Here is a 14,933-nt window from a genome sequence, read left to right as displayed (position 1 = left end):
AAAGGCAATATGTGCATCCATCAGTGTGAGACAACAGGTACAAAGCATAGTATTTTTTAATTTTTTAATTAATTTATTTATTTTAATTGGAGGCTAATTACTTTACAATATTGTAGTGGCTTTTGCCATACATTAACACAAATCAGCCACGGGTGTACACGTGTCCCCCATCCTGAACTCCCCTCCCACGTCCCTCCCCATCCCATCCCTCAGGGTTGTCCCAGTGCACTGGCCCTGAGTGCCCTGTCTCATGCATCAAACCTGGACTGGCGATCTGTTTCACATATGGTAATATACATGTTTCAAAGCTATTCTTTCAAATCATCCCACCCTCACCTTCTCCCACAGAGTCCAAAAGACTGTTTATCTCTGTGTCTCTTTTGCTGTCTCGCATACAGGGTCATTGTTATCATCTTTCTAAATTCCATATATATGCGTTAATGTACTCTATTGGTGTTTTTCTTTCTGACTTACTTAACTCTGTATAATAGGCTCCAGTTTCATCCGCCTCATTAGAACCAATTCAAATGAATTCTGTTTTAATGGCTGAGTAATATTCCATTGTGTATATGTACCATAGCTTTCTTATCCATTCATCTGCTGATGGACATCTAGGTTGCTTTCATGTCCTGGCTATTATAAACAGTGCTGTGATGAACATTGGGGTACACGTGTCTCTTTCAATTCTGGTTTCCTCAGTGTGTATGCCCAGCAGTGGGATTGCTTGGGTTGTATGGCAGTTCTATTTCCAGTTTTTTAAGGAATCTCCACACTGTTCTCTATAGTGGCTGTACTAGTTTGCATTCCCACCAACAGTGGTAAGAGGGTTCCCTTTTCTCCGCCCCATCTCCAGCATTTAGAATCAGACAGATCTCGATTTAAAGCTCAGGTGTGCTACTTACACTTGAGTGGCCTTGGGAAAGTTACTTAACCTGTTTTGAGTCATGATTATCTCATTTATGCAAAAAGAATAGCAGTCTTGTCTTCTAGCATTCTTCTGGTAAGGATCTCAAGTAACATGAGAGATAATACTTTATTTATTTTTTGTTGTTGTTGTTTTGTTTTGTTTTGTTTTTTAAGATTTATTTTTTCAATTATGTTTAATCTTTTTTTTTTAATTTTATTTTTAAACTTTACATAACTGTATTAGTTTTGCCAAATATCAAAATGAATCCACCACAGGTATACATGTGTTCCCCATCCTGAACCCTCCTCCCTCCTCCCTCCCCATTCCATCCCTCTGGGTCGTCCCAGTGATAATACTTTAAAAAATTAATATTCTTTTTCTATTTTATTCTTTTGTAAATGAGACTGCCCCCAATCAAATGTGTGAAAGAGGATTGTTATTATAAGAATACAAAAAGACCAAAGCTCAGCCTTTGATCACCAAAGTGGGGTTTCTGAGTCTCCAGTGGACTTGAAAACTAAATGTGAAAAGATTATTTTTAAATTCCTATTACTGCTTTAGTGAGAAGTTGAACTCAGTAAGCAAAAAGAATTTTACTCCTTCATATTTCCCCTTTAAATTCATCCTGTCAAAAAGACAAATTTAAAACTATAATGCAATTCATGGAGTTGCAAAAGGCTGGACATGACTGATCAACTGAACTGAACTGAAAACTATAATTCAAAGACGCATATACCCGGGTGTTCATAGTAGCAGTATTCACAATAACCAAGACATGGAAACAACCTAAATGTCCATCAACAGCTGAACAGATAGAGAAGATGTGGTGCATGTATACAATGGAGTATATATATACATATATATAAAAAATACTACTCAACCATAAAAAAGGATAAAGTAATGCCATTTGCAGCAACACGAACACAACCAGAGATTATCATATAACTTATATATGGAATCTAAAATATGACACAAATGAACCTATCTATGAAATAGCAGAATCAGAGACATAGAGAACAGACTGGTGATTGCCAAGCAGGAAGGAGTTACAGGAGCGATAGAGTGGGAGGTTGAGGTTAGCAGAGGTAAGCTTTTATATATTGAATGAATAAACAACTGCATAGAGAACATACTGTATAGAATAGAGAACTATTAATGTATTCAATATCCTATGATAAATCATAAAGGAAAATAATACAAAAAAGAATATGTATGTATAACCCAATAACTTTGTTGCACAGCAGAAATTAACACAACATTGTAATTCAATTATACTTCAATTGTAAAAATAGAAAAAAAGAAACAAATACAACAAATACAATTCAAAGACAATAAATTCATCCTGTCAAAAATAGTACTTTTTTGCCCCTAAATGAAATTTCTTGTGTATTTTACTGTTTTTGTGGTACTCTCCGGTAATAAACACACACTTTTAGGTAATAAACACCCCACTATTAGTCTTCTTCAAAACTAGAGGCACTGAAACACAGTCTGAGAATAAAAACCCAGCCTTTTAGCACAAGTAGCTTGAGAAGCACTGCACTATTATGCTGATGCTTGCTGAAGAGAGGGTGTCTCACCCATGCCCACATGGAGAACTTGCTCTCACTGCCTACCTACTCATATTAACAGCATAAAACATTCCTCATTACTTTTGCCTCTTTAACCTGCTGGATGTCTTCAGAATATGTCACAAGAAAACCTGGATTCTGCTCTATCACCATCTAGTGGCTAAAAGCGGACAATGGCAACTTCTACAGGCTTCTCAGGAAGATCGCTCAGGGAAACTTTTGGATTTCCAGAACCGCACTGGGGTAACAAGCAGAAACTCCTGTGCCAGGTTTGTGATAACTGTAAATCACAGAACTTGGCTGCAAAGCAAAGACAAATGAGCACATCCTCACCTGGGACTTAAGTATTAAAACAAGATTAACAGTTACAATGTTTCCCTGGTGGCTCAGATGGTAAAGGATCTGCCAGCAATGCAGGAGACTGAGGTTCAGTCCCTGGGTTGGGAAGATCCCCTGGAGAAGGAAATGGCAATCCACTCCAGTATTCTTGCCTGGAGAATTCCACGGACAGGGGACTGTCAGGCTATGGTTCATGGGTTGCAAAGAGTCGGACACGACTGAGCAACTAAAATACATAATATCACAACACTAAACTCATTATTTAATTTAAACCTCTTCCTTTTCCCAACCTAGCTCTGAGTTAGATTCCTGAAGTGAGGAAAGCAACTATAGTTTTTTTTTTTCCCCCTTCTATTTCTTGTTATTTTCCCTCTCCCATTTGCTAACTACTCTTTAGGATTCTCTGGCATTGGAGCAGCAGGAAGGAATTGTAGGAAAAAATAGGAAAGGTCTATCCTGATCTTAATTGATAACTATTATAACATGTCCTTGGTGCCCTTTGGGTATGGCAGATAACCAAATGCTGACTCTTTCAAACCTGAAGTATTATATTTTGAAGGGTTCAAGATAAGATTTCCCTATCCCTAGGATGCTCTCACTTACTGCTCTTTATGATGTTCTCAGATTTTGCATTTGATGATACAATTTCCAGCCTTGTTTTTTTTAAATATATTTTTCATTGTGTTTTTAAATTTTTTACTTGTTTGGCTGCACCAGGTCTTAACTGCGGCATGCAGGATCTTTAGTTGCAGCATGTGGATCTAGGTCTCTGACCAGGGATTGAACCCAGACCCCCTGCATTAGGAGCTTGAAGTCTTACCACTGGACCACCACGGAAGTCCCTCCAACCTCTTTTAGTCAAGTTTATTTTGTCTTTTCCAAGAAGTCCTACTGGACATGGTCCCTTTCAAGATGATCCCTTCTGTGGGATCTATGTCTGACATTTGGGCAATATGCACAAATCTTTGCTGTGCAAAACTCTGAAAGTATATCTAGCATCCTCTTTATCAGCCACTCCACAGCATCTAACTGACCTTCTTGCTTTGAACCTTTCCAGATGTGAGTCAGAAACCAAATTCCAGAGAATACATGTTGAACTTTCCAAATGGTTCTCTGGGGGTTTCTTCTCTTGTGTTGTAGTGAGGGAGAAGTTTCTCTCTCTCCTTGCATATGATACCAACAACTCTTATCAAAGAAATAAACATTTTTAAAAAAATTATTCATTTTTTAATTGATGGATAACTGTTTTACACAATTGTGTTGGTTTCTGCCAAACATCAACATAAACATTCTCGATCATTTCATCCTCTCAGTGCATTCTTTTTCTTTTTTTTTATTTTATTTAAATTTTTTTATTTTTATTTTTTTTTAATTTTATTTTATTTTTAAACCTGAAACTTGGAGGTTGGTGATGGGTTAATGATGAAAGAATGAGGTTTTGATCTCATCTATTACAAGCGTGACATACATGGTTCTACACAGAATGAGGGATAGAGTAATTGTCATTTTAATTTGTTCTCATCTATTGAGGTCACTTTCCAAACTCTAAGACTACATGAAAGTACATTTAACATCTTTCTTGTTCAAAAGGTTTCACAAACCAAAGGCAATGCAGAGAAGGTGGTCAAATTTAGAACCAAAATACCTGGCATAGGGCTATTGTGTCTAGGAGAGTTTACCATGAAGGTTGCAGAAAGAAAATGAAGTCAAAGTCTTGGTGGAGAACTTCAATGAGGCTTAAGGGGCTTAGGGTGGTAACGAAAGCTAAGGTGAAGAAGAATCAGCAATGGAGAACTTCAGGCCCAAAATAAGGCTATAAGTTCATCAATGACTTTATCAGTAGAGTCCAGACCAGGTATAGAACTAGCCTTGAAACCTGCCACACAAATTAGTAAAAATTCAGAGACAACTCATGGGTCCCAGACACTCTCAAGACCCAACTTCACTTCTCCCCTTCTTTGGCCTATACATCTATATTTACAGTGATGATTTGTCCAAACTGGGACCTTTCTGAGAGTAAAAGTCAGCTCTATTAAAGATTATGTCACAATAGCAGGTACATACTGGGACTGTCTCAGGTAAATCATGAGGCATGACCATCCTCAGGAATAGTTTCATACTTCACCATTCAGCCCTTCAGTGGATTCTGTTAGCCCTGCTTTGAAAATATATCCAAACTCTGACCTCTCACTATCTCTTCTCTTGCCACTCTGGTCTGTAGTCCAATATTTCTTGCCCAGTTAGGGCAGTATTCTCCTAACTATAATTTCCCTAATTCTTTGTCTTATCCTAGTCTGTTCTCAACACAGCAGCTAGGATGATTCTTTCAATACATAAGCCATATAACATCATCCTTCTAAACCATTCAACAGCCTTAAAAGTCACTTATACTTGCCTAAAATGCTTTATTTGACCTGGCATCTTGATGCCAGTTTGCTGTGGGAGGTGAACTCCATCTTCTCCTATTCTACTGTCTTGATTCCCCTCCCCTGAATTATATTCCGAATAGATCTTTTTTCCCCCTTATCTCCTAACTCACTACTCCTCCTCACTTCACACCAGGAGCCCAAGCCTTCCTGCCTTAAGTATGGTTCCAGCTAGTCCCTCTACCTGGAATGTTCTCCAATGAATTACACAGCTTGGTCTATCTACTTCTTATGTCTCTGCTCAGATACTACCTTTTCAATGGTGAGTCTCTGACCACAATACTTAAAAGAGCAAATCTCTACCCTAATACTCTGTAGCCCCCTATCTTGCTTTATTTTTCTCCATAGCATTTATTACCATATAGAATGGCAATGGCAATCCACTGCAGTACTCTTGCCTGGAAAATCCCATGGATGGAGGAGCCTGGTAGGCTTCAGTCCATGGTGTCGCTGAGTTGGACATGACTAAGTGACTTCACTTTCACTTTTCACTTTCATGCACTGGAGAAGGAAATGGCAACCCACTCCAGTATTCTTGCCTGGAGAATCCCAGGGATGGCGGAGCCTGGTAGGCTGCCGTCTATGGGGTCGCACAGAGTCGGACACGACTGACGTGACTTAGCAGCAGCAGCATGGTATAAATTTACTTGCTTATTAATTTATTGTTAATATCCTACAACTAGAATGTGGACTCAATTAAGGCAGAAATTTTGTTTTTAATCAATTTTGTTACAACAATTATATAGTTAGACAGATAGACAGACATACAGATGGATAGATAGAAAATATACTCTGGTAATCAGAACAGTCCTGGCATATATAGTGAGTCCTCAACAAATATTGAATAAACAAACACCTGGATTTCTGGGCTAATAATCATACTTGCTATATAACTATGAGAACAAAAAGCATTAAAAACACAACAACTTTAAAAAATGTTAGTTCTTACACTTTTCTGTGGCATTTCTGATAGTCTTCTGAAGAGGTACCTAAGGGGGAAAAAAGATCTATTAGGAATATAATTCAGGGGAGGGGAATCAAGACGGCAGAATAGGAGAAGATGGAGTTCACCTCCCACAGCAAACATATAAAAAAAATATATCCACATGTGGAATAATTCTCATGGAAAACTAACTGGAAACTGGCAGGAAAATGTCTATACCACCAAAGCTGAAAGAAGGATCTCCACATAATCAGCTGGGCTGGGAAAAAAAAAAAGTCATCAGGTCAGGACGTGTGTCCCTGGGAGGAATCTGTAATGAAATAAAACATCTGTGTGGGTAGACCCTTCCCCTGGGGAGCATTAAGTTAAACCCAACCTGGGCATCACAGTCCTGGGGTCCTGTGTGCATGAGACAAACTTCCTTTCCTGCTCAGAAATCCACTGAGATGACAGTAGGTCTGGAATGAGGAGTACACACATCCTGGCTTGCCAAAAATCAGGGCAAAGAGACCCACATGGTACTTCCCAACCCAAAAGGGGAAGTGCCCCAGCCCCACTCACTCTGCACCACAGCCTGAACCAGGTTCTGGGCAAAGACTTGGTCTAGCTACACAGAGACACACTGGAGTGCCTGGGGCGTGATCTGGATGGAGCTGTGGTGGCCACTATCTTGCCTGCATGCAGGGTGGCATCAAAAGACTGTGAAGAAAGACTTTGGGACCCAGGAGGACCACATAGGTCCCAATGGATTTCAAAATCTTCAAATCACCAGAGGATCATCTAAGAGAGAGGGCTATTCATCAAGGAGGCTGACTTTAAGAGATGACTTCAGCTGGAGGACACAGATCCTGGTGCCAGTAAAAGGGTCTGCAGAAGTGGCACAGCATGCCTTCAGAGTAGATGTTGTCACTACTCCTTCTTGACTACTGAGGAAACTCAAGCACAGGGGACTTCAGAGATCAAGCCCTGAGCCTTTGGAGTGGGCGCACTGACTCCAACACCCTAGACTACCAGAGAAAAAACCCCAGGGAGTATCAAATAGTGAAAACTCACACAAAGGAAACCACTTGAATACAAGACCTGGCATCACCCAAACACCAGTAGCACCCTGTGCAGGATACCTCATCTAAACAACAAACAAAACAAAAATACAAAACCAATCATCAGCAGACAGGATTACCACCTCACTCAGCCTTGCCAATCAGAAGAAAAACAAACAAACAAACAAACAAAAACTCAGCACAAATCTCACCCTATACAAAGCTTACACAAACCATTGGACCAACCTTAGGAGGGCAGAAACCAAAAGGAAGAAATAATTTAACCCTGAAGCCTGGGAAAAGGAGACCTCAAACACAGTAAGTTTTTTAAGGAATGAGAAGGCAGAGAAATACTACACAAATGAAGGAACAACCTAGAAACACAGAAGTCCAAATAAATGAAGAGGAAATAGGCAAACTACCTGAAAAAAAATTCAGAATAATGATAGCAAATATGATCAAAACACTTGAACAAAATGGAGAAAATGCAAGAATCAATTAAGAAAGACCTAGAAGAATTAAAGAATAAACATACAGAGACAAACAACACCATTACTGAAATTAAAAATGCTCTAGAAGGAACCAGTAGCAGAATATCTGAAGCAGAAGAATGAATCAGTGAGCTGGAAGATAAAATGGTGGAAATAACTTCTGAAGAGCAGAATAAAGTAAAAAGAATGAAAAGAATAGAGGATATTCTCAGAGACCTCTGGGACAATATCAAACACACCAACATTCAAATTATAGGGGTCCCAGAAGAAGAAGAGAAGAAGAAAGGGTATGAGAAAATCTTTGAAGAGATTATAGTTGAAAATTTCCCCAACATGGAAAACGAAATAGTCAACCAAGTCCAAGAGGCACAAAGAGTCCCATACAGGATAAACCCAAGGAGAAACACACCGAGACACATACTAATCAAACTAACAAAGATTAAGCACAAAGAAAGAATATTAAAAGTAGCAAGGGAAAAGCAACAAGTAACATACAAGGGAAACCCATATGTTTTACAGCTGATCTTTCAGCAGAAACTCTGCAGGCCAGAAGGGAATGGCAGGATATATTTGAAGTATTGAAAGGGGAAAATCTATAACCAAGATTACTGTACCTGGCAAGGATCTCATTCAAAACTGATGGAGAAGTCAAAAGCTTTTCAGACAAGCAAACGTTTAGAGAATTCAGTACCACCAATCCAGTTTTACAACAAATGCTAAAGGGACTTATATAGTCAAGAAATACAAGAAAAGAAAAAAGATCTACAAAATCAACCCCAAACAATTATGAAAATGGCAATGGGAACATATATATCAATAATTACTTTTTTTTTTTGTTTGTTTTGTTTTTTTTTTTTGTTTTTTTTTTTTTAAATTTTATTTTATTTTTAAACTTTACATAACTGTATTAGATTTGCCAAATATCAAAATGAATCCACCACAGGTATACATGTGTTCCCCATCCTGACCCTCCTCCCTCCTCCCTCCCCATTCCATCCCTCTGGGTCGTCCCAGTGCACCAGCCCCAAGCATCCAGTATCGTGCATCGAACCTGGACTGGCATCTCATTTCATACATGATATTTTACATGTTTCAATGCCATTCTCCCAAATCTTCCCACCCTCTCCCTCTCCCACAGAGTCCATAAGACTGTTCTATACGTCAGTGTCTCTTTTGCTGTCTCGTACACAGGGTTATTGTTACCAATGTAAATGGATTAAATGCTCCAACTAAAAGGCACAGACTGGCTGAATGGATACAAAAATAAGACCTATATATATATGCTGTCTACAAGAAACCCACTTCAGACCTAAAGACACATATAGACTGAAAGTGAGAGGATGGAAAGATATATTCCATGAAAATAGGAAGCAAAAGAAAGCTGGAGTAGCAATCCTCATATCAGACAAAATAGACCTTAAAATAAAGATGATTACAAGAGATAAGGAAGGACACTACATAATGATCAAGGGATCAATCCAAGAGGAAGACATAACAATTGTAAATATCTATGCACCCAATATAGGAGCACCTCAATACATAAGACAAACACTAACAGACATAAAGGGGGCAGTTGACAGTAACACAATAATAATAGGAGACTTTAACACCCCACTCACACCAATGAAGTGGTCATCAAAACAGATAATTAATAAGGAAACACAAGTCTTAAATAATACATTAGATGAGATGGATCCCACTGATATCTTCAGGACATTTCATCCAAAAGTAGAAGAGTAAACCTTCTTCTAAAGTGCACATGGAATATTCTCCAGGATAGACCACATCTTGGGTCACAAATCAAACTTCAGTAAATTTAAGAAAATTGAAATTTTATCAAGCATCTTCTCTGACCACAATGCTATGAGACTAGATATCAATTACAAGAAAGGAAAAAAAAAAACCTTAAGAAACACAAACACATGGAGATTAAACAATATGTTTCTAAATAACCAGCAGGTTACTGAAGAAATCAAAAGGGAAATCAAAACATTTCTAGAAACAAATGACAATGAAAACATGACAACTCAAAACTTGTGGGATGCAGCAAAAGCAGTCCTAAGAGGTAAGTTTATAGCAATACAATTCTACCTTAAGAAACAAGAAAAACATCGAATAGACAACCTAACTTTACACCTAAAACAACTGGAAAAAGAAGAACAAAAAACCCTCCAAAACTAGTAGAAGGAAAAGAAATCATAAATATCCAAGCAGAAAGAAATGAAACAAACAATAATAAAGATTAATAAAACTAAAAGCTGGTTCTTTGAGAAGATAAGAAAAATTGACAAACCTTTAGCCAGACTCATCAAGCAAAAAATTGAGAAGAATCAAATCAACAAAATTAGAAATGAAAAAGGAGAGGTTACAACAGACAATGCAGAAATACAAGGGATTCTAAGAGACTATTATGAACAACTATTTGGCGATAAAATGGATAACCTGAAAGAAATGGACAGATTCTTAGAATAGTTCAATCTTCCAAGACTGAACCAGGAAGAAATATAAATTATGAACAACCCAATTATAAGCACTGAAATTGAAGCTTGATAAAAAATCTCTCCCTAAACAAAAGCCCAGGACTAGACAGCTTCACAGAAGATTTCTGTCAAACATTTAGAGAAAAGCTAATGCCTATTCTTCTAAAACTCTTTCAAAAATTGCAGAAGAAGGAACATTTCCAAACTCATTCTACGAGGCCACCATCACCCTAATACCAAAACCAGACAAAGACAACACAAAAAACGAAAACTACAGGCCAATATCACTGATGAACATAGATGCAAAAATCCTTGACAAAATTTTAGCCAACAGAATTCAGCAACATATCAAAAAGCTCATACACCACAATCAAGTTGGGTTTATTCCAGGGATTTAAGTATTCTTCAATATACACAAATCAATCAATGTGATACACTGTATTAACAAACTGAAAGATAGCCATACGACATTCTCAATAGATGCAGAAAAAGCCTTTGACAAAATTCAGCAACCATTTATGATTAAAACTCTTCAAAAAATGGGCACAGAAGGAACCTACCTCAACTTAGTAAAGGCCATATATGAGAAGGCTACAGCAAACATTATTCTCAATGGTGAAAAACTGAAAGCATTCCCCCTAACATCAGGAACAAGACAAGCATGTCCACTTTCAACACTGTTAATCAACATAGTCTGGAAGTCCTAGCTACAGCAATCAGAGAAGAAAAAGAAATAAAAGGAAACCAGATCAGAAAAGAAGAAGTAAAGCTCGCACTGTTTGCAGATGACATGATAGATAGTGTACACAGAAAACCCCAAAGATACTCTCAGAAAATTACTAGAGCCAATCAGTGAATTCAGCAAAGTCACAGGATACAAAATCAATATACAGAAATCACTTGCATTTCTATATGCTAACAATGAAAAATCAGAAAGAGAAATTAAGGAATCAATCCCATTCACCACTGCAACAAAAAGAATAAAATATCTAGAAATAAACTTGCCTAAGGAGACAAAAGAACTGTACACAGAAAATGATAAGACACTGATGAAAGAAATCAAAGATGACATAAACAGGTGTAGAGATATTCCATGTTCCTGGGTAGGAAGAATCAATATTGTGAAAATGATTATACTACCAAATGCAAAATACAAACTCAGTGAAATCCCTATCAAATTACCAATGGCATTTCCCACAGAACTAGAATAAAAAATTTCACAATTCATATGGAAACACAAAAGACCCTGAATAGCCAAAGGAGTCTTGAGAAAGAAGAATGGAGCTAGAGGAATCAACCTTCCTGACTTCAGTTTATACTACAAAGCTACAGTCATCAAGACAGTATGGTACTGGCACAAAAACATAAATATAGACCAATGGAACAAGATAGAAAGCCCAGAAATAAACCCATGCACCTATGGGTACCTTTTTTTTTGTTGACAAAGGAGGCAAGAATATACAATGGGGCAAATACAATGTGGCAAAGACCTCTCCAACAAATGGTGCTGGGAAAACTGGACAGCTACATGTAAAAGAATGAAATTAGAACACTGCCTAACACCATACACAAAGATAAACTGGAAATGGATTAAAGACCTAAATGTAAGACCAGAAACTATAAAACTCTTAGAGGAAAACATAGGCAGAACACTCAATGACATAAATCAAAGCAAGATCCTCTATGACCCACCTCCTAGAGTAATGGAAACAAAAACAAAAGTAAACAAGTGGGACCTGATTAAACTTAAAAGCTTTTGCACAGCAAAGGACACTACAAGCAAGGTGAAAAGACAACCCTCAGAATGGGAGGAAATAATAGCAAATGAAACAACTGACAATGGATTAATTTCTAAACTATACAAGCAGCTCATACAAGTCAATGCCAGAAAAACAATCAATCCAGTCAAAAAGTGGGAAAAAGACCAAAACAGACATTTCTCCAAAGAAGACATATAGATGGCTAATAAACACATGAAAAGATGCTCAATATCGCTCATTATTAGAGAAATGCAAATCAAAAGTACAATGAGATATCACCTCATACCAGTCAGAATGGCCATAATCAAAAAGTCTACAAACAATAAATGCTGGAGAGAGTGTGGAGAAAAGGGAACGCTCTTGCACTGTTGGTGGGAATGTAAATTGATACAGCCACTATGGAAGATGGTATGGAGATTCCTTAAAAAACTAGGAATAAAACCACCATATGGCCCAGCAATCCCACTCCTAGGCATATACCCTGAGGAAACCAAAGTTGAAAAAGACACATGTAATCCCATTGTTCATTACAGTAGGTAGAACATCGAAGCAACCTAGATGTCCATCGACAGATGAACGGATAAAGAAGTTGTGGTACATATACACAATTTACTCAGCCATAAAAAGGAACGCATTTGAGTCAGTTCTAATGAGGTGGGTGAACCTAGAACCAATTATACATACTGAAGTAAGTCAGAAAGAGAAAGATAAATATCGTATTCTAACCCATATATACAGAATCTAGAAAAATGGTACTGGAGAATTTATTTATAGGGCAGCAGTAGAGAGACAGACATAGAGAATAGACTTATGGACATGGGGAGAGGGGAGGAGAGGGTGAGATGTATGGACAGGGTCACATGGAAAGTTACATTCTCATATGTAAAATAGATAGCCAACGGGAATTTACTGTATGCCTCAGGAAACTCAAACAGGGGGCTCTGTATCAACCTAGAAGGGTGGCATGGGTAGGGAGATGGGAGGGAGGTTCAAAAGGGAGGGGATATATGTATAACTATGGCTGATTCATGCTGAGGTTTGACAGAAAATAACAAAATTCTGTAAAGCAATTATCCTTCAATTAAAAAATAAATATTTTTTAAAAATTAAAGAGAAAAAAGAGTGTGTAGTGGCTAAGTGCTGAACCGTGAACACAAAGGCCCTGGGAAAGGACTTCATCTAGCTCTTCAGAGAAAGCTGAGAGTGGCTGGAATGTGATCTGAGTGGAGCAGTGGAGGCCATTGTCAGCACACTCAGGAAGAGGTGGTGGTTCGTCTCCCAGTGAGAGTGCCCTGGCTCCACCAACTCCTTACCACACTTTACGGGTAGATCTGGAGCAGACAAGTTCTGGGAGAGGTCTGCCAGAGAGGCAGCTCAGATCTCAAGGGGCAGCACAGCCACCTCACTTCCTGTATTCACAATGCCGTGATCCCCAGCCTCAGTCTGTGTCTCATCACAGCCTCGTGCTGTATCTAGGATGAACACAACAGAGAAATGGATGTGACCTTGAGCCATTTCTGAGTAGAGCCACAGATGCCTACACAGGCAGCACATAGGTGCTCTGTGACCGAATAGGCCTCACCTGCTGCAGGGTAGAGGACACACTCAAAGGCAACAGAGCCTGATCAAACCTGACCCTCAGAGCTTCTAATCCAACAAATAGGGAGCAGACCTTGCCTCTGACAAGATGGGACAGCCACTGAGCAGAGAGAAAGCCCTGCCTCACATTCTGCATAGGCTCTAGATAGTCTAGCATGAAACACACCCCCTATCTAGGGAATAATGGTCAGCACAATCTGAGGAAAGACATGGCTGGTGTCGATACCAAAACCAGCCCTTACACCAAAAACACTGGACACACACACCCTGAACCAGGATGCTCCTATGTAAAAACATTCCTTCAAGATCATGGTAGAGAACTGTTTCTCTTAAATTAATAAAGACAGACAAAGTTAAGTAAAATGAAGTTAGAGGGACTACTCCCAATTAAAAGAACAAAGAAATCCTCTGTAAGCAAAAACAATGAAATGGAGATCACCAGTCCTCTAAACCCTGAATTCAAAAAAGTAGTAATAAAAAAGTTAACATAATTAAGAAACATTATTGATAGAAATGCAGACCACTGTAACAGGAACTAGAAATTATAAAAATGAACCAATCAAAACTAGACAATTCAATTACCAAGATAAAAACCAATGTAGAAGCAATGAATAGCAAAGTAAATGACACAGAAGATCAAACAAGTGATCTAGAAGATAGAATAATAGAAATCATTCAATCAGAATAGCAGACAGAAAGACAAATGAAAAAACTGAAAACAACATATGAAATATATGGGATAATATAAAACATTCCAGCCTACACAACAGGGGTTCTAGAAGGAGAAAATGAGAAATGGATGGGAATGTATTTCAAGAAATTATGGCTGAAAACTTTCCACACCTAAAGAAGGAAAAAGTATAGCAAGCACAAAGGGTACTAAATAAGATTAACCCAAACAGAGCACACCAAGGTATATCATAATTAAAATGGCAAAAGTTAAAGAGAGGATTGTAAGGCAGTGAGAAAAAAACAGAGCCAATTACAAGGGGACCCCTCCCCCCAAAAGGCTACTGGCTGATTTATCTGCAGAAATTTCACAGGCCATAATGGAGTAGCATAATATATTCCAAGTACTGAAAGGAAAAAACCTAGGATTCTCTATCAGCAAGATTATCATCTAGAATAGAAAGAAAGATAAAGAATTTCTCAGACAGGCAACAACTAAACGAATTCAACAATACTATACCTACCATAAAAGAAATATTGAAAGGTCTTTTCTAAATAGAAAAGAAGCAAGAATCTATAGTAATGGGAAAAAAACACAACAGGAAAGGCAAATATATAAAATGATTGAAGACCTGCCTGCCTGCTAAGTCGCTTCAGTTGTGTCCAACTCTGTGCGACCCCATAGACAGCAGCCCACCAGGCTCCACC

The 14,933-nt window shown here is 38.2% G+C and overlaps 1 protein-coding gene across 6 annotated transcripts in view; it reads right to left on the bottom strand.

The window, feature by feature from the left end:
- The window catches only part of MEIKIN (meiotic kinetochore factor), a 137,109-nt gene that overhangs the window by 77,449 nt on the left and 44,727 nt on the right, over positions 1-14,933 (bottom strand). For all 6 annotated transcript variants that reach the window (XM_055548118.1, XM_055548125.1, XM_055548133.1 and 3 more), the window contains exon 7: positions 6,193-6,232. In XM_055548118.1, the coding sequence (XP_055404093.1) occupies positions 6,193-6,232 (40 nt within the window). The remainder of the gene's footprint in view (positions 1-6,192; positions 6,233-14,933) is intronic.

Source organism: Bubalus kerabau, chromosome 1 (assembly GCF_029407905.1).
Source record: "Bubalus kerabau isolate K-KA32 ecotype Philippines breed swamp buffalo chromosome 1, PCC_UOA_SB_1v2, whole genome shotgun sequence".
NCBI classification, from domain to species: domain Eukaryota; kingdom Metazoa; phylum Chordata; class Mammalia; order Artiodactyla; family Bovidae; genus Bubalus; species Bubalus kerabau.
This window is presented reverse-complemented; position numbering and strand designations above follow the sequence as displayed.